The sequence below is a fragment of the Vanellus vanellus genome (assembly GCF_965231255.1).
Source record: "Vanellus vanellus genome assembly, chromosome: 15".
NCBI lineage: Eukaryota > Metazoa > Chordata > Aves > Charadriiformes > Charadriidae > Vanellus > Vanellus vanellus.
This window is the reverse complement of record NC_138920.1, coordinates 2,830,603-2,855,409: the sequence shown is the minus strand read 5'-3', so window position 1 is coordinate 2,855,409 and position 24,807 is coordinate 2,830,603. Positions and strand designations below refer to the sequence as shown.

At 57.0% G+C, this 24,807-nt stretch overlaps 1 protein-coding gene across 3 annotated transcripts; it reads left to right on the top strand.

Annotated features, from left to right (window-relative positions):
* Positions 1–24,456, top strand: TP53INP2 (tumor protein p53 inducible nuclear protein 2). 3 transcript variants are annotated; one of them, XM_082490936.1, is made up of 4 exons: positions 1–111; positions 10,177–10,516; positions 14,181–14,310; positions 15,759–24,456. In XM_082490936.1, exons 2-4 carry the CDS (start codon positions 10,393–10,395, stop codon positions 16,009–16,011), a joined length of 507 nt encoding a protein of 168 aa, XP_082347062.1. In that variant the 5' UTR covers positions 1–111; positions 10,177–10,392; the 3' UTR covers positions 16,012–24,456. The 3 variants fall into 3 exon arrangements, with proteins under 3 accessions (XP_082347062.1, XP_082347061.1, XP_082347063.1); XM_082490935.1 differs by having other exon boundaries at positions 14,001–14,310; XM_082490937.1 differs by lacking the exons at positions 1–111; positions 10,177–10,516 and adding an exon at positions 13,284–13,942.
* The last annotated feature ends 351 nt before the right edge of the window (positions 24,457–24,807 follow it).

Genomic DNA, 24,807 nt, shown 5'->3' with positions numbered 1-24,807 from the left:
GGGAGCGGCGGGCGCTCGGCACAAACCCCCGCCGTCCCCGCCGCTACCGGCACTACCTCAGCGCCTCTCCCGCCGTTTCCCCCGTTACGACGGCGCCGTTAACGGGCAAAGGTGAGTCCTCCCGCCCGGCGGGCTTTGGGGGGTGGGGGGGTGGGCAGGGCTGGGGTTTGGGGGGGTCTCACCGACCCGGTGTCCCCCCGCGGGGGGGGGGGAGGTGGAGAGGGGGGGGGCGGGCGGCGGGGGGGGACCCCCCCGCCGCCCGCCCCCCCCCCTCCAACCCCCTCCGCGCTTGTTGTTTGTTTCTTCATCACCGGATTAAGATTCGAGGTTGGTCTGCGCTCCCATTGGCTCCGCTGTAGTGACGTATGCCTCATTTGCGTATGACATTGAGACGTCATAAAGCTGTCCGTCCCGCCCCCCCCCCTTCCACCCGTTCCCCCCTCCCCCCCCCCTTCTTTGCGGTGTCCCGCCGTGACCCCCCGGAGCGCAGCGCCTCCGGTCCCGGGGATGGGGGGGTTTGGGCGGTCCCCGGTGTGTGTGTGTGTGTGTGCGGGGGTGAGTTAACGATCGTGGTCACGCGTGGGCGTCCCGGCGGCTTCCCGGGAGGTATCGCTCTGCTGCGGCGTTCCCCGGGCGAGCTGCGAACGAGGACGCGTCTCTCGGCAGTTTATGAGAGGCTGTTTGGGGTGAAAAAGGTGGCTTTTTGAAAAGGGACTGTAAATGTGTAATATAAAAACATTTCCTGTTGAGTTAACCGCTTTCCAGCGGGCGCTTTTGACTACCTTTGTCTTTAGCTCTCGATTTACTTTGTAAATCACAGTGGTTTTAATAAGATTCGGGTGTGTGCTTAGATATTTTTATTGAGTTTAACCCTGATGCCCGGGAAGGAGCTGTGGGGCCACGCGAGGTGAAGGATACTGGTGGTGCCAGGCTGGGGTCCATGCTGTGACATCCCCGCCGTGCCACCGGCGCGGCACCACAGTGTCCTGAGATGCTGAGCTCATGAGTAGGTCGGCATCCCGGGATGCTGAGCCCATGAGTATGTCGGGTACCACATGTAGCAGCTACTTTTGTTGTTACTGCTCTAAGCGCACCTGCTTTGGGACAGCTCAAAAATGTCATCAGTGCTAGAAGGTCAACGTTCTTATGGGTTTCATGCCTGGGGACCTCAGCGGCTTGTCTGAGCCTGGAATGCCCTGGGCGCTAAACCTGCTCCCGTCTGAGGGGGCTCATCAGTTGAAGAACTCGGACTCTGTGGAGTGTAACTGTAGAAACGTGTTTAAAGAGGCATTATTGCTTTTGTAATTTTTTTTTAAATACGTGTATCTATTAATTTATCCCTGGTCTAGTGGGGGCTGTCCCTGCCCAGGGCAGGGGGGTTGGGACTAGATCATCTTTAAGGTCCCTTCCAACCTAAACCATTCTATGATTCTGTGTCTCTTGTGTGCAGGGGAGCTACAGCCCTGCTCAGAGAGTCTGAGCAAAGGCACTGGCACCCTGAGGTCGCAAGCTACCGGCATAAAGTGCCTCCCATGGGACCAGCAACACCCACTGCTGCCAGTGGCACCGGCGAGGGCTGAGCTGGGCGAGTGCCCAAGCGCTGTCACTAATTTGGCTAAGGTTTTGCTGGGGTAGGAAACCATCCCAGAAACAGGTGTTGGGCTCCGGTACAGGACTATGCTGTACCTTCTTTCCCACTGGGTTTAGTCTACAAAGTGCCAAGAATTTATTTTTTTTTTTTTCTCTAAAAGAAATCTTTCCTCTCCTTTTATATTTTTCCCCCAAAAATCTAAGACAAAAGCTTTCTGCTGTAGCTCACTGTCACCATTAGGAACCCGTTGCATCAAATTGGTGCTTATCTGCCTGAACACAAAAGGAAAAACATAATGGAAGTTTTTTTTTTCCCCCCTCGAGAATAAACCGATATCACCTGCTCGTAGCAAGACTGGAAAAACCTGAGATGTGAACTCTTATCTAAGAGCTTTCAAGCACTAATTGCACAGCGAGCCCTGCGCAGGCAAGTCTCGCCCCGGCGCACACGTGGCCCCAGGCGGGCTCAGGATGAGCCGGTGGGGAGCTCGGGGCTCCTGCGATGTCAAAGTCCAACCTGCCAATTAGTATTGGGCCTCCTGCAATTTACGGTGGGTGGGACATTGGGGCTGCTCCCCTCTCGATGCGTGCGCTTTTAGAGATGTTTCACCTAGCGCATCCCAGAGAGGAAACTTCTAAAATTTCGTAGGACAGCTCATGGCAAATCTAAAAATTTCCTGGTTGCTCAGGTCCTGCCGGCCACTGACAGATTTTTCCAGGGCTCTGTGCGATGACATTGATGTCATAGCAGAAGGTTGGGTTTGTCCTTGGGGCAAGGACCTTCCTGCAGCAGTTACACAAGGGAGCTGGTGCGGATGGGGACAGCAGCTCCAGGGAAAGCGCCCCCCCTTTCTGCGACCCCAAGTCCCCCTGCTTCAGGTGGGATCAGGAGGAGCGTGTGGGGATTCCAATCCACGCTGAGCTCCTGGACTGGCCGAGGAGAGCCCTTCCAGGTGCTGGCTTGGTCTGCCATGCATAAAAAGAATGTCAAGATAAAGTTTTTTGGGATATTTTTCTAACTACTCTGCCTTCTCCTCCCTCCACTTCCCTGCTCTGCAGTGGGAGAGGCTCTGGCTGTGAATCAGCCGCTGGTTTGCTGGAGTTGGTCCATCCGTGCCGGCGGCAGCCTCAGGGTCCAGCTCTGCCAGTGCTCCCCCAGGGCATCCCCGTGAATGAGGCTGCTGGCGAAGCAAAGGGAGCAGCGGGAGCTGTAGTGCAGTCGTTGAGGGACCAAACGCATTCATCCAGCCCTGCCGAACTGTCCTGCGCAAGCCCCTGCCAGCTCTGGGCCTTTCCTTGATGGGGACGGATACAGGACAGTGCAGGGATGCTTCACTGGCCATTTTGGGGGTGATGAGCAGCCCCCCCCCCCCCCTCCAGCTGCCAGACCCCCTTCTCCTTCGCTTTGTGTTTCTGTGCCAGGTTTAGGATTTTGGTACCTACAGCGTGGCGAGAGCAGTCTGTGAAACGCTTGTCTAATTTAGGTAAAATGAGCTGAAAATAACATTTCCCAAGTGGGTTGGAGGAAGGCACCTGATTTATACCTCCGACGCCTGCTGTGATGACTGCGCGGGGTATTCTTAGCCCTGCCGAGGAAGGACCGCTTCTGCCGCTTGTCAGCAGCATCCCTCCCGCCGCCGGGTATTTATGGAAAGTTTCAGGGAGCCTGTTGCCATTTCCAAGCGGAGCTGCTGTTGTTCTCCGCAGCCTGTGACTTTTGGGAGCTGCCAGCCCTGCGAAGCCGCCGCTCCCGCCCCAGCGAGCTCCTGGCGCATCCCGGGGCTTTGCTGCCGATCCTTTTGCCCGTTCTTAGCTCCTGGGGTTATTTGCAGTGATGGTGACTCAGAAAACTAATTATCGTGTCGAGGTTTCTGAAGGGGGGGGAAGGGAAATAACGTGATGCATTACAGTTTCCTTACTCCTACTTTTAATGTTTAGTACCCTCTGGCTAGTTTTAAAAGGCTGTTGGAATTTCTGGAAGGATTCTGATAAACTTCAATCATTGAGAAACTCATCTGTCCCCAAGTGGGTGTCACCTGTGGGCTGTCCCCTTGTGCTGGCGGTGGCCTGGAATGGGGTTGGCATGCCGAGTTAGGGAATGTGGAAGCCTGGGAAGGATGGCAGCTGTCCCGTGGTGGTGACCCCGGCTCTGGCAAGGGACAGGGGACGAGTGTGTCGTTTCTGGGGTAGCTCATCCCCAGGGATGTGGTGCATGGTCAGTCCCGCTGTGCCCCAGCGCTGGCCATACCTCCTCCGTGGATGTGGGATGCCTGGCATTTATGGGTGGGCTGGCAGAAGACACCAGAGCTCTGACCAGCCCTGGCCACCGCAGGGGTGGAGAAGCCACCTCCTGGTCCAAACTGCTTCTGTGGGCACCGTCTCTGGCTGGTGACAAGGCACTACTTGGGCAGCAGTGACTTCAATTCCCTGGTGGGGACACATTCAGGTCCCTCCCGCACTGCGGTTCCCGTGAAGCTGACGGCCCCAATTCCATTGGTGTAAATGCAGCAAACATTTGCCACAGGGAAAACGGAAGCTTTCCAAAAACCTGGAGAAACTTTGGAGCTTGATCTGCCAATGCCTGTGGGCAATCCCAGCCAGAGAAGGGACTGAGGTGGCGTGTGACCATCTCGCCATCTGGCTGCTGTTGTTAGCAGCCAGCCGAGGAGCCTTTTGCCTCGTGAAGGGCGGAGAAAGTCACCCCCAACCCTCCATGATGGTGACACTGAGGAGCTGATGTTCTTGGTGGCTTGCAGGGAGGGTCTGGAGTGGCTCAAAGACCATATTGGCCAGGAGCTGCTTCCTTCTAAGATGGAATAGACCTTAAAAGATCATCCAGTTCCACACCCCTTCCCTGGGCAGGGACACCTCCCCCCAGCCCAGGTTGCTCCCAGCCCCGTCCAACCTGGCCTTGAACACCTCCAGGGATGGGGCAGCCACAGCTTCTCTGGGCAACCTGCACCAGGGGCTCACCACCCTCAAAAGGAAAAATTTCTTCCTTATGTCCAACCTAACCCTCCCCTCTTTCAGTTTAAAACTGTTGCCCCTTGTCCTATCACTACAGGTCTTGGTAAAAAGGTGCTCTCTCTCTGTCTAATAAGTCTCCTTTTTATAGTGAAAGGTCACTACAAGGTCTCCCCAGAGCCTTCTCTTCTCCAGGCTGAACCCTCCCCAACTCTCAGCCTGTCCTCCCAGCAGAGGGGCTCCAGCCCTCCCAGCATCTCCAGGGCCTCCTCTGGCCCCGCTCCAACAGGTCCATGTCCTTCTGCTGTTGGGACCCCCCGAGCTGGAGGCAGCCCTGCGGGGGGGGGGGGGGGGGGGAGGGGGACGACGACTGTCTCTCCAGAGCAGAGCCAAGGGGCAGAATCCCCCCCTCGCCCTGCTGGCCACGCTGCTGGGGATGCATCCCAGGGTGCCGGTGGCTTTCAGGGCTGCCAGCGCACGTTGCCAGCTCACATCCAATTTGTCACCCCCCAGTATCCCCAAGTCCTCTGCAGGGCTGCTCTCAACCATCCATCCCCCAGTCTGTGCTGGTACTGGGGGTTGCCCCAGCCCAGGTGCAGGACCTTGCACTTGCCCTGGTTGAACTTCATGAGGTTCACATAAGCCCACGTCTCCAGCCTGTCCAGGTCCCTCTGGATGCCATCCCGTCCCTCCGACGTGCCAACCACACTACTCAGCTTAGTGTCATCCGCAAACTTGCTGAGGGTGCATCTCGGAGATAAAAGCCTGATCCTGCCTCTTTAGCCCAGCGTTGCTGAGGATTTCAGAGCAGACAGGATAAAGTGAGGGTGAGGATTTAAGCTCGTTTTGGTCCTTGCTTGCCAGGATGTAGCTCCTGCTGCCACCCCGCAGGTTTGATCCTGAGGGCTTTGCCAGCTGCCTTGGCAGGAGCTCCCCCGCAGCTCCCCGAGCGCCACCGGGGCCGGCCCTGGCAGGGCTGCTCCGACTCTGGGGAAGCCTTTGCTCTCTTCCCACGAGGCCTGGCTGATCGCGCCGTCTGTCCCTCTGCCCAGCTCCTGCTCCAGCCAGGACAGGCAGCCAAGGCAGAGTCTGGCCAAGCAGCCCCAGGCAGCCGTTCCGCCAGGATCACGGCACGGCACCCTGGCTTTGCCGGCTCCGTCCACGCTGCCACCAACCCATGGTGATAGCTGGTGCTGTACTGAAATTCTTTAGGCAATGATCCTTTAACGCGATCCCTCTCAACTTTTGTTCTTGGGGGAGCTTTCAACTCTTTCTTGCTGCCCCCGGAGCTATCACAGCTGCCTGCGAGCCCCCGTCCCCTTTGGCCCAGCCCTCCCGGTGTGCCCCGGGTTTGCTCGGAAGCAGGATGGCCCCTGACAGCCCGTTATCGCGGGGTTGGCTGCACACGATGGGAGTGTGGTTATCCCGGGGCCTTTAATTGTAGAGATAAGGAAAACCAAGTTAAATTTGGGAGAGGGGGGGCAACTGAAACTAATAGTATATCTGCTGTGTCTTCAGGAAAGGAAAGTTATCTTTGGGTTAGGGTGGGCACCTCTGGAGTCCGGACACTTCAGCTCCTGACTTTCCTGTTGACTCACCCTGTGATTTTTTTGGGGACTCATCTCTAAGCAGGTGGGTGCCGGGGGGAATGAGCGCTGCTCCAGGGGGCCGAGGCAACTGAAGTCACCTGTGGCTTGAGACCTGCTCAAGGGGACAGGTAGTGTCACGCTGCTGCTCTGGCCGAGCCAGGGAGGGAGAGATGGCTGTTGCAGGGCTGACTTGACTACAAACTTGAACATAGGAAGTTCCTTCTCAACATGAGGAGGGACTTCTTTACTTTGAGGGTGGCGGAGCACTGGCACAGGCTGCCCTGTGGGAGTCTCCCACTCTGGAGCCGTCCCAAACCCACCTGGATGCCGTCCTGTGCCACTGCTGTAGGTGACCCTGCTTTGGCAAGGGGTGGGACTGGGGGAGCTCCAGACGGCCCTTCCAGCCCCCACCTCCAAAACTGGGAGACCAGTTTTGCTACTGTCCAGTGAAAGCTGCTGTCAAGTTTTAACAAAATAAAAACAAAGAGGTTTTCTACTCTCTGTGTTGACTGTGTAGTTTATCATCTGGCTTTGACCTCGCTGGAGGATGAACTTCTTGCTGGGGGCTCTCCAAGCTGAGCCCTTAGAGCGGAGGGAGCGTTCTGGTGCCGTCCAGGCGAGGAGTGGGGCTGTGCGTGCCCAGCCAGCCCGCGGGCCAGCAGCAAGCTTGTTCTAGGCTGGCTTTGCTGAGGCAACGGGGAAAATCGCTGCCTGGCTTGGGTGCTTTTCTGGATCGTGTTCCCCTTGCAGTCGGACTGGGACCACCAGCCTGCCCCTGTCCCTCGTGTGCCAGCTCTTGTCCCCAGCTCTCTGCTGTTGTGTGGCATGCATGTCTGCAGGGGGTGGGGTGGGAAAAGACTTAAATTTGCACGTAGACCACTGGCCGAGGCAGGCTGAGAGTGCGTCCTCCCCAGTGAGGTGGGCTCAGGGCGCAGCACAGGGGACTCTGCTGTCCCCAGCCCCGTTCAGCCCTGAGAAGCTGCACGGTGACACTGGGGTCAGCTTCAGCTCAACAATTCTGCCGGCCTGGGAATGCCGCAGGCAGTGCTGCCCCGGCTCAAAAAGTGGAGGAACCTGCTCCTGGCCTTGCACTGGGCCAGGGCATGGTGGCCTTGGGGGACTGGACCCCCCCCGCCCCATGCCTGCCACAGGCTGCTGGGTGCATCCCGCCCCTCTCCTCCTGCCTGGGGACCTGGGGAAGAGCAAACAGCGGGGAGCCCTGAGACATCACCAGCAGGTACCAGGGAGCAACAGGGTTTCTGCTGCAATTAGATATTTAATAAATGTATTAAATAACTAATCGTAATATAATATTAAGGGATATTTACTAAATAGGCAAGTGCTCCAGGCAGATGCCAGATTTCAGGTTGCAGGCAGGGAGAAGCGGTGTGTAGTGGAGCCGTGGCTGTGTACCGCAGCCTTCAGGGCTGTCCTGGATGCCTTCTGCCAGCCTGGCCCCGGGGAGGATGGATGCGCACGTCGGTCCCGTGGGAGGGAAAGCCCCGCAGTGCTCGGCACGGCGCACACGAGAGAGTTTCCATTCATTGTCCAGCTGGATATCAGCCCCTCTTCATGTTGTTTCCCTCGCATATTATTATACTTTAATGCTGCAGGGGAGGGGGGGGGGGGGTCTGGCTAATTTAATCGTGAGTGCGCTGGAGGATAACGTGGCTTTGCTACAGTGGTGGCAGTGATGGGGGGCTGGGAGGCGAGAGCTGCCTTAGCTGAGCCTGCAGCTCTCGCTGCAGTCGGAGGAAACAACTCTATCATGTCTCTGTGCCCCAAAACTCTCCGCTCGGTGCTTCCAGGGGACGCCAGGAACCCTCTTAGGATATGGAGCAGGGAATCCTCGTTGACCTCTGATTCATCATGGCGAGAAGCTCCGTCAGTCTCAGCCAAGCCATTGTGAATGCGCCGTCCCAGCCGAGACCCGGCTTGTTTGGCTGCAGCCTCTCCCCCCTGATGGATCTGGGTGCAGGGTGCGAGCGGAAGGGATGAACCAGGGCGGTGGGGGGCTGCCACCCCCAGGGCAGTGGGAAACGCGTGGCGCCGGACCCCCGAGCACCGGCATCTGGAGCTGGGCACGGTTGGAGCCATGTCATCTGCCCTGCACCTCTGGGGCAACTGTCACCTGTGGCTTGAGACCTGCTCAAGGGGACAGGTAGTGTCACGCTGCTGCTCTGGCCGAGCCAGGGAGGGAGAGATGGCTGTTGCAGGGCTGACTTGACTACAAACTTGAACATAGGAAGTTCCATCTTAACATGAGGAGGGACTTCTTTACTTTGAGGGTGGCAGAGCACTGGCACAGCTGCCCAGAGAGGGGGGGGGGAGTCTCCCACTCTGGACGCATTCCAAACCCACCTGGATGTGTCCTGTGCCACTGCTGGAGGTGCCCCTGCTCTGGTAGGGGGTGGGACTGGGGGAGCTCCAGAGGGCTCTTCCAACCCCCACCATTCTGGGATTCTGTGATTCATGCTCCAGCTCTGCCTTCTGCAGCCGGGGGCGGCAGAGATCAGGAGGAGCCCCCAAAGCCTGGGGGATCCCACCCATGGGGAAAGGCTCCCCTTGGTTTTTCATTCTGCCGCCTTGTGGAGCAGATGTTGTACCTCCTGAGGCACCGAGGAGAAGGCAAAAGACACGATTTTCCCACAACGGAAAAATATGAGCATGCCTGAGCACCAGAACCTCAGGAAACGCCCAGGCCAGCCGCCCTTCCCAGCAGCCTTGAGACTGGAGGGGCCACTTCACTGGGGGGTCTGAGCTTGAACTTGAGCTGTTGGAGAACTGGCACAGACGCGTCCTGCCCATTCTGTGTTGCCCAGACCAGATGGGGCTTCACCAGGGTCCAGGACCACTTGCAGGCTCTATGCCACCTTGGTCGACAGAGCCGTGAATTGGGCATTTGGCCTCTAAATGCACTCACGGCAATGTGCCAAGCAGGGCAGCACACAGCTGTCCCCTCTCCCCGCAATGAGTTCTTGATGGCATTTTAATGCCCTTTAATGTCTCTGGACCAAAAAGCATTTTCTCCGCGCAAATAGCACTCTGCACCTTGTGGTGGCCATCTGTCTGCGCCTCTCCGAGAGCTTTGCAGTCGTTAATAAAATTAGTGAGTCCTAACCTCCCCCCGAGCTGGGGAAAATGTGTTTCCTCAGGGGTGAAACAGTAATGAGCAGAGACTCACCCAGGGCTGGGATAACGCCGTCCTCGTCCTGCCCCGCTGCGAGGAGGGCAACGCGCTCGCTGCCGTGTGCTGATGCCGCTCGCTCCTGCACGCTGATGGCCAAGCGCTTTGTCCCGTGGCTCCTTGTAAGGTCCTTGTGAAGCAGCAATGGTGACACCTGTGACAGTGTCATCTTTTGGGGCTGGAGGGTGGCAATGAATCGCGGCTGCATCAGAAGAGCATCCCTGCAGATACACACACACGGCGCGACAATAACAGTGACGATGTTCAAAATTAAACCAACCTCAGGCAGGGCTCGAGCAAAAGCTGGCAAGGGCTTCTTGGGACCCCGCTCGAGGAGGGGAGGGCGGCCGCGTTGGTGTGGCCGTCAGTGGGTTAGTGGTGGGGTTTAGGGATGGCTCGTGCCATCGGTCCTCAGATAGGGCAGCAGCACCGCACCTTTTGCCCTGCCCTGACAGCAAAGCTTAGTGCCACCAGCCATGCTCGGTGCCCGTTCAGTGCCGGGGAGTCAGGTCCCAGCCTGACTTTGGGACAGTGTTTGGCTCTGCCCCTGCCAGCTCTGGTGAACGGGTCCCCTGGGACACACCACCCATGAAGAAGGGGACACGATGCGGGGCTCGGTGCAGGTGGAGGGCTGCAGGGCGCAGGCACTCAGCCCTTCTCTGCTGCTTTCGGACACGGTGCGTGATGCCCTTGGAGATGCCGGCAGCTGGGACAGCCCATGGCACAGATCAATGCTGGAGTCACCTTTTCACTATCCCCTCCAGCTCGTCTGAGCCCCCGGGATGTGGAAGGGCCACACTACCAACCAGTCCAAATGCATTATTCCTTTTCCTTTCCCTTTTTCAGGCCTTTGCACTGAAGCCAAGTGAAGAACCTCAGAATTGCACTACACGCCGTTTAACTCAGCTACGATTTCGCTAGCAGCAAAGCATCTCCGCCGCCGCCAAGACCTTGAGGGCTGTTTTTTCCCCTCCCTGCCCATTGCTCCCGTCTCCGTGCCTGGAAGCCGGTGCTCAGCAGTAGCTCTAACTCACTGTCCGTCCCGTTGGACCGCTCCCCACCATGTTTCAGCGTTTCACCAGCCTCTTCTTCAGTGACAGCAGCACGCCAGAAGGCTTGGAGGAGCCCAAACCCTTTGTCGAGGAGGAGGAGGAGGAGGATGGCTGGCTCGTAATTGATCTTGCAGGTGAGAAAAGCTGGGGGGGACTCTTTTCCCACAGCCTCTGCTGCACTTTGTCTCTCCGGAGCTGGGCAAACCCCTTGAGATGACAGCAGATGAGCTTCCACCACGTGTGATCAGCTCTGCCCTTCATCCTTCCTCCCCTGGTCCCCTTGCCCTGCCCACGGTGCCCAGCCCTGCGGTCACTGCAGCAGCCCCCGACCTGCTCCTCCTTTTTCCCTTTCCCAACGATGGTTTCTGACTTTCCACCAGTGTGGGAGCGGCAGCAGCCCCGTCCCCAGCTGGGGCTGCTCCTGCCCGGGAGCCTCCAGATGCCTCCGCACCAGGATGGCACCCTGGCACAGTGCCAGCCCGGGGAGGTCACCCAGAGTTTCGGTGTGATTCTGCCCGCCGGGGGCTCGGTGGGGTTGGGGGACGCCAACCCCCCGCCGGGCTGTCTGCCTGCGAGCTGCGGCAGTGCCGTGGCCTCGGCTAGGCTGTGCCGTGGGCAGCCCTTTGCCAGGAGGAGCTGGGCTCGGATGCTCCCTGCGATGCCCCTGCCGAGAGCAAACTGGGAGCCTGTTCCCCCGGGGGAAACCCCAGTTCATGGGTGCTGGTGGGGGGCCAGGGTTTTCCCCACGCGGCGGTGCCTGCCTGTCCCAACTGGGGACATGCTGCCAGCGATCTGGCCACGTTTGGGTGATTTGAGTCCATCAGGGGAGCAAATCTCAACTCCGAAGGGTTTATCTTCCGAAATCATTCCCAGTGCCCATGCCAACAGCACTCAAACAAGGGATGTTTGACACAAGGTCCCCATTCCCAGGAACGGCGACAACCATCCGGAGCCCCGTTTGACATCAACCAGGCGGATCAAATTCCTTGTGGGTCGAGAGCTTCTCCAGCTCCATTAAGACCTTGGCGTTTCTGTTGTAGGGTCGATGACTCAACTAATTGCAATGATAATTTCATGACCTTTTGCTTGCAAGTTGAGCAGCGAACTTAGACAAACAAGCCTGCCTGTGCAGGAGCTCCTCAACGGCCATGGTCTGCTTTTGCAGCCTCTGGTTAGATGGGGTGCCCCAGCCCAGGGGACCACAAATGTATCCTGCGGGTTGAGGAGGAGGGTTTTGTCATCCCTCTTGCAGGCATCTGTTCTCCGAGCGGATGCTCCCTGCCTGTCCCCCGTGCACTGAGCAGAGCTCATTTTCATGGTGTGAGTCATTTGTTAGGGTTCCCCCCCCCCCCCCCCCCTGCAGTGAGCTGGAGAGGGGACCGGAGAGCGGACAAGCCTGGGATGGGGGATAGGGACAGCCCCGTGCCTGGTGGGAGCGCTGCAGAGAGCTGGTGGAGGTGGATGGGTGGTGTGGGCACGGGCAGCCATGGAGGATTCCATGTCCTCTGGGCTCTCTGGTGACTGTCCTGGGGGGGTCACAGCAGTGACACAGGAGGGGGCTGGTTGCAAGGCGGTCCCTGGAGCAATGGGCACACAGCTGCCACGTGTCTGGGCCAGCTGGCGGCAGCTGCAGCGAGCCCAAAGCATGCCAGAAGGAGCCAGGAGCTTCCCCCGACAGAGAAATGCTGGGCTGTGCCCTGATCCCCTGGGTCCCAGCCTGCAGCCGGCTCAGCGGGGACCCAGGGACGACTTCGGTACAAAAGGTTCCCTTTTTGTTTTTTTTCCATTCAAGCGGCCAGGCTCCTGGTGCACAGCCGCCTTTCCGCAGTGTGCTTGCCTGGGACCTGCCACCCCACAGCTAATCCCCATGGGCCGCCTTCTGCCTTTTCCCAGAGCATTCCCCGGCCAGTGAGGGACTGATTTATTTCAGCCCTATTTCTGAGGCTGGAGTTATGCAAAGCACTTTAAAAACTAAACCCGCCGGCTCCAGCCCCCATCCTTCACCTTCAAGCCACGGCGGCCGGCAAGCATCTCACAGCCCGGCTCCCTCCCAGTAGCGGAGCAGCCTAACGAGCCTCCGAATTCATTCCCTCTCGCCGGGTCTTTGACTCACATGTTGCAAAATACACTCCTATTAACCAGATCTCCCCGAAGCGTTTCAGATGCCCCTCTCGCCCCATCGCCCAGCCTGGCTCCGCTCAGCACCCAGGGAGGGAGCAAAGAGCATTTCCCGGTGCTTAGCGATACGGCTGCAAGTCACCCAGGGATTTGGGGATCCCGAAATATTCCTTGTGACATTAAAACCCACCTTGGCGAAGGATGGGGACAGGTAGCCATGGATAGCTAGGACAGGGTTCAGCCACACCAGGTCCCCTCCTCCCCACGCCGGCATCCCCCTTGTTGTGGGAGCGCTGCTGGACTGGGAACGCTCCAGCTGGGCTCAATGGTTGTCTCCCGGCTGACAAATAATCTCCAGCCCGGCATGTCAACAACTATTAATAGCTTGTTATCCACTGACCTGAAGAAAGACGCTCTCATGTTCGCAAGGCTAATTGTGGCCTGGGCTGGGGCATCATCCACGGGAGGAGCCGGGGACGTGCCAGGTGGCGAATGCCATCCCCATGCTTCCTGCGCTTGTATTTCTCCACCGCAAGAACACATTCACCTCTGATTTCTCCTGCGCCTTCACCCGGCCTCAGGGTCACACATGTCCATATACATACTGCACCGCATCCGCCCCGCTGAGGCCGGTTCCCTCGAATCCCCCTGATGAGGCTGGGAACGGGTCTGGGTGTCCCGCTGAGCCCAGCATCAGGTGCGCAGGCTCCCTTCGCATATCACAACTGGTAATTCAGCCCAGAAAGGCACCAGCCCAAGTGCTTTTGCTGGGAGGAGGTGAGGAAGGGAAGGTGAGGAAGGCTGGGGAGCCGGAGGGGGGTGGGGGGCAGGTCCTGGATCAACCACCTAAAATTTGACCTCTAATGGATTGAAGCTGAAGGCGTGGCGAAAACCCTTGCTGAAGAATTAATTCCCCTGATTTCTTCCAGAAAAACAAGGTGTGAGCTTTTTTTTTTTTTTCCTCTGTGTGTGCTTGGTTTCAACGTTTGGAAAGTGCCGGGTGGTGTTTGGAAGCGCAGGTGGGCCGGCGTTCCTCTGGCACAGCACGGCACGGCTCAGGTGCTGAAAGAAAAGGCAAAAGCAGTATTTCTCGCCGGCTGAATTTCTTCCTTCGTTTTGAGAAGGAGAAAAAAAAAAAAGAAAAAAACAAAAAAAAATGGCTGTGGTAAACCCCGCTGGTTTCCCCCACTTTTTGGTTAAACTGCCTAACCAGAAGCATTTCCATTGCTTGCTGGCTTAGCAAAGCCGGACCCAGCAGCCCCAGCAGCCCCCCCCGGTGCGGAGGGTGCTGGTTGGGGTGCGGTGCGGGGCACTGCTGGCGTCTCCCTCCCCACGAGGTCCTGTGGACGCCGTGCCCGTCTCTAGTGGTGGTGATGGCGGTGGGGTGTCTCTTGCACTAACGATGCCCCTTTCTCTCCTCCCTCCCCTCCCCACTGTACATGGTATGTGTGTGTGTCCCCGCTGCCCCCCTGCATGGCTCTGCACCCCCGCCACCCCCAGGCAGCCGTGCCCGCCCCGGCGCAGCCCGGCGAGTGGGTGCTGGCGGTACTGGGCGCTCGGTGCGATCCCGCCCGGCACCCCCAGGTCCGCCGCTGCCGCTGGCCGCTTCCCCGGCTCCGGCCGGTCCCTGCTTGATGGACGAGAGTTGGTTTGTCACCCCTCCCCCCTGTTTTACTGCAGAGGGGCCCGGCCCCGACATCGTGGGGAGCAGCCCCATGGAGGACCTGCTCATCGAGCACCCCAGCATGTCCGTCTACGTCACCAGCACCCTCGAGGTGGACGGGGAGGGCCCCGAGGACGATGCTGCCGGGTGAGTGCACCTTGGGGTGCTCAGTGGGGACTGCTGGCCCCAGCACCCGCTGGGGGACTGGGGTGGACGATCAGTCCCAGCATCCCGCATCACCGTGAAAGGCCAGGAGTGTTTTGCCCATGCTGCCCAGAGATGGAGTGGGGCTACGGGAGACCTCGGTGTCCCCATGTCCCACCTCAGGGAGCACACTGCATGCCCGGCACGTTGCCCCGGCCGGTGCTGTGCAAGGATGGCAGCCTCTGTGTCCTGAAATACTCCGTTAAGGGCATCTCAGCGCCATGTTGAGACGGCCATGGGTGCAGGACCGTGAGCTCGCTGCTGGGCTGCAGTGGGAGTTGGCTGTGTCCCTCTCCCCTGTCCTGAGCAGAGTCTCCTGGTGATGCCGCCTGTCACCCCACCGCCCGTCCAGGGGGGGTTTGCCTGGCTGGGCTTAAACACGGGGTTTTGCACAGGTATGACACAAGCAAAGCAAACCCAACTGGACAAGGTGGCCTTTGGGCACAGTGGTTCCCCCAGGACCACTGACTCCCTGAGGCAGGAGGGTGCTGCAGCCCCCCTGGTCCACCTCCTGGCACAGCACTGGGGTGTCCCACAGCCGTGGTGGAGCGGCACATCACCAGCCATGGATGCAGACATTTCTCCCTGCCCCAAGGTCCAGCTTAGCTGGGGGGAGTAAAGTTAAAACAGAAATGCCCCAAATCTCCCCACTGCCATCTCCTGTGGCTGGAGCACCCCACAATCCTTCCCGGGGCCACAGTCTTGCTGCAGCCCCTGAGGAGCTCTGCTCTCTCCCCGTGACTGCCCTTGCTGCCCTGTGGCACCAGGAAAGCCCTGACCATGCACATGCTCAGCCCTGCCATGGCCGGCCGAGCCCCGGGTCCCGCTGTGCCACAGGGTCCCCGCTGCCCCCAGTCCCAACCCTCCAGCATCTCCCCCGCCGGAGCCTCTCACCCAGGCAGGGGAGGAGGAAGAATTTGGGGTGAACCTCCATCTGGGCTAGGGGACACCGTTCCTTCAGGGCTTCTCTCTTTGCAAAGTCTCCCAGAGGGCCACAGCTTGATCTGAAGAGCTTCAGAGGAACCTCAACGCTGGAGAGTGCAGAAGGGGGGCCAAAGGGAGCTGGAAATGGGCCAGGAGACCAAATGGGTCACAAGTGGGATGGAAATGGGGCCGGGCTTGGCTTCTCTCTGCTGGGTTCAAGGGACTTAGCCACGGTGTGGGACTGTGGGGACGCCCCGTTCCTGGTGGCACCTGGATTTATCCCGGGTGTCCTAGAGCCTGCCTGTGCTGGAGCCTCCCCCCTGCTCGGCAGGCTGTGGGGCAGGAGGGTCTGGGTCCATCCTGGGGGCACAGCGTGATGGTTGGGGGGTTGGAGACCCCGCTCCCCTTCTTGCCAGGGTGGGTGAGGGCCGAGTGCTGGCGGCCACTGATGGCTCCTTTCTCCGCAGGGAGGTGCCGGAGCCCCGGCTGGAGCGCCACGTGCCGCACCACAGCAGGTCCCTCTCGGTGAAGGCCGCCATTTTGGAGAAGGTGGGGCAGGCGCGGCGGGTGCAGCGGGCCAAGCAGCTGGCGGAGAAGCACCAGCTCAGCCAGAAGGCGCTGCAGCGGCAGAACCGGGCCCGCCAGCGCCCGCTGCGCCGGGCCAAGCAGTACGCCGGGACCTTCGTCCACCAGCCCTGCCAGCGCCACTGCAACTACTGACCTCGCCGGGACGCCCGCGCCGCCGCTCCCCCCCTGCCGCCTCCCCCGGCGGAGGGAGACCTCACCCCCCCGCCCCGACACCAGCCGCCCTGGGGAACGAACACCGGTGACACCGGGCTGCGGTTTCACTCCACACATCCCCCCACACACACACCCGCATCCCCCAGACCCCCCACGCCTTGTCTTCCTCACCCCGCCCTCCATGGCTCCCCTCACCTTTCGCCCCCGACGCCGGCCGGGACAGCAACCCCCGGCGCTGCCGGCACCCTCGCAGCCATGCCAGCCTTCACGCGGGAAATCGATATTCCCGGTGAAATCACTCGTTTCCGAAATCCACAGCAAAGCCTGTTTGTCCTGACGAGCCTGTGACATCAGTGCCTTTCTTCATGACGTCATGACTCCGCGTATAGCCAGGCTGGGATGTCACAAGCAGAGACACTGAGCGGAAGTGAGAAGAGCAACGATGCAACAAGATTTGGGATTTTTAGGAAAACCTCATCAATGACACTAAATAATGCTTCCTCCCCCCAAAACCAGCAAATAACCCCCTCCCTCCTTGATTTCTTAATTACGTTTTGACCGTGACAAGACAAAAACCCCGCTGCCGGTCCCGAAAGGGCTTGTTGTGGGGAAGAGCTGGTGGAAACCCTCATGGTGGGATCGGCCCGGCGGCTCGCGGCGCCTCATGGTGTTTTTTTTTTTTAAAAAGACAACCTTAAAAGCAATCTCAGGAAACAAAGCACCGTCCCAGCGCCTCGCCGGAGCCATTGCCGGCCACATTGGCGAGGGGTTGTCCGGCCCAGGGCCAGCGGGAGCGGCACCATGACTGGTGGTCCCGCCGAGCTGCTGGCTGCCTCGTCCAAGCAAGCCCCCTCCTCCTGGAGCCTCTCATCTGCCCAAGCCGCACCTATATACATACGTATAGATGTGCGTGTATAAATTTCTCTATATACTCGGAAAAGGCACCGTTTAAGCCAATGAGCGGTGTGAATCCCTGGGAGGGGAGCGGAGGCAGCGACCTGCGCGGCTTCCCCGAGGTGGCAGAAGCACGTCGAAGTTGGTGGTGAAGGGCTGCCGAAGAGGAGGCCGGAGGGAAGAGGCTGAATTAAGGCAAAGATGGACCTGGGAGTGATCGCAAAGGGACAGGATGGGGCAGGCCTGGGCAGCGGGGCCGGGCGAGGGGATTGCTGCAGCGGAGCTGTAATGGGAATGCCTCCTTCCCCCACTAAAAATTCCATCCTTTCCCGGGAAGGGCCAAATTCCGCCATGGGCAATACTGATTTTTAATGCAAATCCCTCCCCTCCCCGTGACAGACTCATTCTGCCTTTCGAAGGACATGGTCCAGACTTTTCACTGGCTCCAGCACCAGCTGAGATGGCTCCAAACACAGCAGAAATTTGCTGATCCCCCCCACCAGCTCCCTCCCTCTAGAGACTGGTTTTGCACCCTGTGCCCTGGGGAAGATCTGGCCACCGTGTCCTGCTCGTGGCCAGCCGACAGCATGGATTCCCATCCTCTGAGACAAGAAATATCCCCTCCCTCCCCCCAAAAATGCTGATTTCACAGGAGTTTCTTCCATTCACCATGCTATATCCCTTATTATCAGCTTGGGACCGAGGTTAAAGGAATCATGATAAGCCCAACCTCAGACAGCTGACATTTATTGATTTTTTTTTTAATGAGATTAAAAATAAAACAAACCCTCTTACAAGCACCAGTCCCCAGCTCTGTGCCTGGGAGCCTGGACCGCGGAGGGGCGGGCTGACGATGCTCACCTGCAGTGTTTATCTTTCACTCCGATGACACGGCGTTCCCAAAAGCACAGAAAGAACGAAGAAACGATTTCAAATAGCTCTTTTCAACCTTTCCCTTTCAATTCTTCCAGACCAGTTTCTTGTTTCAAGCCTTCCTGAGACCTGGCGCCCTCATGACACGAGTGATGTGATGCCTCCTGCCCCTCCGGCTGTGGCAGCTGGTGTCCGCTGGGTCAAGCGTGGCGCTGCCTGCTGTGCCGGCGGAGATGCTGGGCCGTGTTCCGCGCCTGCCACAATGGTTTATTCCGCTGCTTTTTCAGCCTTTCTGCTAAACACGGCGGCACCAGAGCTGGTTTTTCATAGCCGGTGGTTTATCAGCAGAGAAAGAGCAGGCTGGGGAGCCCAGCGTTACCCCCCCCCCAGCCCTCGGCATCGCCCACCGCTCCTTGGGCCTTGCCGCAACCACCGTCCCTTCGCTGCCGAACCCAAGACCATGCTGGAGATCGCCCTATTTCATCTCTGGTGTCTTCTCGGCGAAGAGACTGATGACTCCTTGACTTAAGGGGAACGTTTACATCCTTTGGCTTCCTGGGCTTCACATGAAATGCCTTTTTTTCCCCCTGAAGTGATGCCTGGTATAAGCCGGGAGCATGGCATTTGTAGGGACGCTGGCACAGGTGCGCGTGAAGACAAGCGGGCGCTGAGCCCGAGCTCATGCATGTCTGATGAGATGCTGCCTTCCCCATGCCGCTCCTTCCCGTGTCACTGGGGGATGTGCTCCGTGGCCACCAGGCATCGCCGTTAGAGGAAGCATTTTCTCTCTGGCCCCAGTACACACCGAGAAGTGGACAAGCCAAGCAATGTCCTGCCTCCCAGCCTGTTCTCCGTTGCAAATTCTCCTCCTGCACATCCGAGATGCTGACAGTGCTTCTGGAGCGCTCCCGAAATCAGAGGCTGGCTGCGACACCGTCACCCCCTCCGCAGGTCCCGGGGGAAGACGGGCTGGGGGCAGCAAGGCTAGCTGGGCACCGCGTCCCCGGGGCGGATCCTGACGTGGCTCTCCTACCAGGCCTTCCCGTGCCCACCAGTCTGCTTGCAAGTGGTACCCCAGTAGGAGAAACCCCCTCGTCGAAATCCTCCTCTGTGTCCCGCTCATCCATCACGTCCCAGAAACCCTCGGCTGTGCTCCCGGGGGCCTCAGCGCAGCCGCGGCTGCCGACAGCCGGCACCCGGCACCCAGTTCAAACGGCTGATGCTGTTATTCCGTCCTGGTTTTCGGAAGCAAATGCAAACTGTTTCCTTTTCCTTTCTTCTTTCTGTGCCAGTCTGAGACATCTTTCACCACGCTGTGCCCAGCCAGCACAGGATGTGAAGCAGAACTATTGTCACACTTTATATCAAGAGTATGTTTATAAAGGATTAATAAATTATTAATAATGTTTTCATGAAGAGGTTAATCCAGAGTCCTAGCATCCCGCAGGTCAACGGAGCGTGCTTACCACAGCATATATGGGATCCCGCGATCCCCCTTCTGTTGTTTGCACACTTGCTTGTGTATTAACATCTAATAATCACCTATTAACCCCCTGCAAAGCGACTGTCGATCCACCGGTGTGACCAACCCTTCGTACGCTGTGGCAAAGGTGTGTTCAAACTGCGCTTTGCAGAAGCCCTACGATGCTCCTCTCCTGCCCGACGGTGAGCACAAGACCTGCCCAGATACCAAATCTCCTGCCCAGTGTTGCCAGAGCAAGAAAACCCCTTTACACTGAGGTTACGAGTCTCCTCGAATCTTAAAACAAATGAAAGGTGCTTAAAAACTGAGAACTTTTCCTGTCTGTGCACATGTCTGCATGTGTAGATATTTCACAACACGGCATGGGTGTTTGGTAGGTTGTTTCGGGGTGCGGGTTTTAATTTTTTTAGGGGTTTGTTGGTTGGTTGTCGGGGTTTTTTTTTTGCACCCGGTATTTTCAATTTGTGACTAGCTGTGCGACGCTCCCGGTGGGAAGGTGAAGCAAACGCGGCGCTGGCTGGCAGGGAGGCTGGTCGGTGTCCTGCTTGGAAGGCGGGGAGGAGCCTTGCTTTCTTTTCTTTACTTGCTTAGGGGGAAACTACAGCATGGACTCAGGGACAAAAAAAAAAAATAATATGCTGGGGTCTTTAAAAATGTGGGTTTTTTTTTTTCCCGGGCTTCTCTGTTCAGATGTGGGGTTTGTTTCTGTCTGTGAGGCCTCTGGTTGCGCCGTCCTGAAGGATGCTGCAGGGATGTGGCCAAAACCTTTGGCAGCACGTGTCGGTGAGAGGCTGCGCAGGCTGCCGCGCGTTGGAAGAGCTGCAGGGTTCGACGCTCCAACATAACGCCTGCATGGAAAAGGAGCTGTGGCCACTTGTGGTGAACCCATCGCTGAGCAGCAGCTCCTCTGTGTTTGCCCATGTCGTGAAAAATCACCTTACAGCTGCTAGAATGCGGCTGGTCCCTCCTCGGGCTTGTTTGTGAAGAACCAGGTACGGATTTTAAGCCCTGAGCCCCCGAGGATTTGGGAAGTGAAGCAGAGCTGTGCTTTCTGTGCCAGCAGCAGCTGGCCTGGCTCCCACCGCGTCCCTGGGATCAGAAGGCAGCCGGGATGGGGAAAGTTGTTGGAGCAATCATGTAGAGAAATGCAGGTGACAGGCAGATCTGTGGGAAAGAATTTTTGTATTTCTTGCAATGAAAGCATTAAAAAAAAAAAAAAAAAAAAAAAAAAAGAGGAAAAATCCCCCGGTGGAGAGACCTGGGCAAATCTCTTCTCAGTAAATGGCAGCTTTGCCTGGGCAGCGTGGCAGTGCCACCACCATGGCTGCCGGGGCTCGGGTGGGCGAGCTGGATCTGCCCCCAGCAGCAGCTTCTCGGCCCCGGGCGCTGGCACCGCAGCGAGGAGCGGGCATGGACGGGCAGGCTTGGGGGCATGGGGCACTGTGGGCAGGCAGGGGCAGCGCTGGCAGCACTGCCTGGAGCTTATGGAGGCAGCAGAACCGTGTGGTGGAAAGGATCTTTCCACCACTCGAAGTCCCTGTGGTGGAGGGGATGTTCTCTGAGCAAGGCATGAGAGATTTGCATCTCAGTTGCCTTCTTCGGGTATGGGGCAGGGCAGCCCAGCTCCGTAGCAGTGCGATAGATGAAACCCCCCCGAAGCGAGCGGCGAGGCTCTCCCCCAGCCATCAGGACAAGATGACCCAGGACAGCCATCAGGAGAGGCAGCCGTCCTGGAGAAGTGCCACCTCTCGAGATGAAAACCAGATCACGCCAGGACACGTCTAAACCCGCATAGCCCCATGCGAGCCACCTCCCGGGGCAGCTCCCCGCGTGGCTCTGCTTGCCGCAAAGGCAGGCTACCAGCCACGGCACACCAGGGCACCTCACTGGCAGCCACGTTAGCCACAACAAAGTCCTCTCACTGAATTTTGGCTCTCACCTGCACTGCCAGGCGGGGGGGAGCTGCCAGGGGAGGTGGGGCAAAAGTCCTTGTCACCCAGTGCTCTGAAACGGGCACTCACGAATGCGCTTTCCAAAAAAGCTCTGCTGTAAAAGCTCGATCTGGAAGGAAAAGGATTCTTTCCGTGGGAGTCAGCGTTTCTTTTTCATCGTGGATAACATAAACACGTGGCTCATCCCAAAGATCACCGCTGTGGGACTCTTCGTTCTTCATTTAGGCATGTTTCTAATCAACAGATAATCTTACATTTACATCTTAGTGATACCTTTTCCTCTTCCATCCAGCCCCACTGGGGAGAAAAAAAAAAACAACCACTAGATGTCTTGTCTTACCAGTCAAAACAAAACAAAACAAAAAGATGAAAAAATACTCCAGTGAGGTTCTAGACTTGAATCACAGCTTTGCATTTGCTCCTGTGGAGGATAAATATCCGTTCCAGTGCCCTGCATAAAGTGGAAATGAAATTTCAGGTGAATTTATTGAAAAACAAGTGGGTCCCCAAAGATCAAACCATATAACAATTAGAACACAGCCAGTACAAAGTGGTAGGACACCTCAAGTCAAGAAAAAATGGTTCTCAGCATCTGCCTGGTGCTGTCTGCCAGAAGGCAGTGCCGAGCCCCAATTCCCTGGGCTGGAGCTGGGGTGGTGGCCGTCACCGAGGCTTCCCTGAGCGTCCAGATTTAAACCAAGAGGCCACCCGTGTCCAGCTGGTGCCACGGTGACTCTCTAGCCACCGGGGATTGTCAACAGCAACCGTTTCCACAGGTGGCACAGATGTGCCTCCAGTTTGCTGCGCCTCCTTTGCTGTCCACCCTCAGAAATAGCTGCTGGCGGTCCTCAGAGCTTTCCCCCAAGTCCTTCTCCACCACAAGACTGTGTCTGGTGACCTCCTCAGCACAGCTGCTTGCAGGGACCAGAGCCCGAGGACAGACACCCACCGCACTCACAGCCTCTCCATCCCACTGTCACACCGTCCGGGGACATTAAAGGGCCTTAAGTGGGATCAATCGTCTTGGGGCTTGTCTTCTTCCAGGTGGAGCTTTGCACCTCTGCCCGTTTCTCACAGATCTGCTCAGTACGATGTCAAAGTCACGAATAATTTCCCGGCGTCTTCAAGGGCTCAATCCTTGTCCCATTAACATCACCAGAGCTGCTCTCACGGGTCGCATGAACATGGGCCGCAGAAGATGCATGAAGCGGTGGGAGAGGCTCCGCGTGGTTGGCAAGTCCCTCTTTCAACGAGAGGTGTCCTCAAACCCACCAGAGACGCTGCCTTCTCCCCGGTTCGACTCCAGGATGCCAACGGCGGTGGGAGCACGCATCAGCCGCGGGCTCTGGACAGCCAGACGCAGCTTGGCCGGGAGGTCTCCCCGCGGCGGCCCGTTTCATGCCGTTCCTCGATGCGTCATCAAACAGCCTTTTTTTTTTTTTTTTTTGCTTCTCATTAACTAAACCCACAACTCTTTGCTTAAAAGGATGAAGATGACAAAGATGAGCAGCTCCATTTAATAACAAAGATGGCTCTTACGTGCAGTCCTTCTTTAAATTCTTTTTTTTGCAGAGAGGTGACACACAGGTGTCCCCCCGCCCTTACACTCGCTCTGAGCTAATACCTCCTGGGCTGGTCGGGGGGGTGTGTGTGTGTGTGCTTTTCCAGCTTTTCCAGCCCCTTACCCAGGGCAAGAGTGATGCTACCGCATGAAAACACTGCCACGAAGCTTTGGCTCCCTTACAGCTAACCACGAAAATCCCGCTACCTTCCACTCCGATCGTATTTTATCACCTGGGGGGGGAGGGAGATTTTATTCCTGGCAAACGGAGGGGGAAAGCAGCACAGTAAATTCTAAGTGTAGCTTAAAAATGGGTTGCGCAGGGGAGCCCAAAGTTTCTCCGCTCTTTCATGTCCACCTCGCGCATCCACGTCAGGGAAGCCGGGAGCAGCTATGCCCAAGTGTCACGGAAAAATTCCTCCTCGGCTTTGTATCGACACAATTACCCTTCAGGAAATCTAGGGATGAGGGAACAGCACAAGGCGTTACAGTAAAATAGTAATATTTTCTCTTGTATCATAAATATATCCATACAGAGCCACCGAGCACTGCAATATTTTATTTGTATGTATCAACCTTAGGTATTCTGCTTGTAAACCCCATCCACGCGCATTATCCGTCTCCATGCTGGACTGACTGTACATGTGCCTTTCACCCTTTTTCATGGTTTGTCATCTTTTTTTAACACAACTGCAGAACTTGAATAAATCAGTGAACTACAGTTAAAAGTCCTATGCAAGAGATGACTGGGGAGTCAGTTTTCGATATTTCTGTGTTTCTATGTTGTTTTAAAAGTAGACGCTGGGATTTTCAGAGAAGCCTAACAGAATTAATGCCCTAAAAAGCATTTAGGTTTGGGTTTTTGTTTGGTTTTGTTTTGTTTTGTTTTGTTTTAGCTAAAAAGCATTTAGCATTTCGGATGCTAAACCTCTTAGGCAGCTTTGAAAAACTCAGCCTAAACCCCAGTTCTTCAGCGCTTCGTGCGTGGAGAGCGAGCGGTAGAGGCAGAACGAGCGCCAGCGCTTTGCCAGGACGGACGGTGCGTTCGATAGCCGGTGTTTTCTTTCAAGGGAAAGGAGAAGAAAGTGCTATTTGGTCGGAAAAGGTTGCCTTAAACCTTCCCTAAAATGCGTCGGAGAACGTGATGGTCCCCCGGCCGCCAGCCCTGCGCCCGCCCCACCCCGGGGCACTGGGGAGGACCCACGCCATCAAGCAGATGTTCACGCAGCCGTTCTCTATCAGCCGTGCTCTGCTGAATGCCTTACAACGGTGGGACAACTTCCACGCCGGGATTTGGAGAAGAGGGAAAAAGAAAAAAAAAAAAGCCCCACGTTTTTCTACATCACCTATGCTGTAGGACTGAAACCTCATCCGAAACTCGAAGCTAACAAAATACGTCCTTTTTGTGTGTTACGTGTTAGATCGGTGTAAGCAAGGTTAGTAGAGAAAGGGTGTCTACTTCTCGTAGGACATTGTTTAAACATTTGCCGTGTGTCAACAGACTGAAGGACACGACTGCCTGGAATACGTTACGTAGTGTGCCTGTGTGTATGTAACCTGGTTTTGGTTGTTAGGTTGTAAAGCTGTCTTTTGACTGAAAAAAAAAATCTAATATAAAGAAAAACCACAAGAAATAATAAAAAAAATATATTTAAAATCTATTATATGTGTATTCCTCTAAAGCCTGCAAGTAAACCTCTTTGCAAAAAGCTTTGGTTTTTAAAATCATAGAATCATAGAACGGTTTGGGTTGGAAGGGACCTTGAAGATCATCCAGTTCCACCCCCCTGCCCTGGGCAGGGACACCTCCCCCCAGCCCAGGTTGCTCCAAGCCCCGTCCAACCTGGCCTTGAACACCTCCAGGGATGGGGCAGCCGCAGCTTCTCGGGGCACCCTGTGCCAGGGGCTCACTGCCCTCACAGGGAAACATTTCTTCCTGATATCTCATCTAAATCTCCTCTCTTCCAGTTTAAAGCCATTCCCCCTTGTCCTATCACTCCATGCCCTTGTAA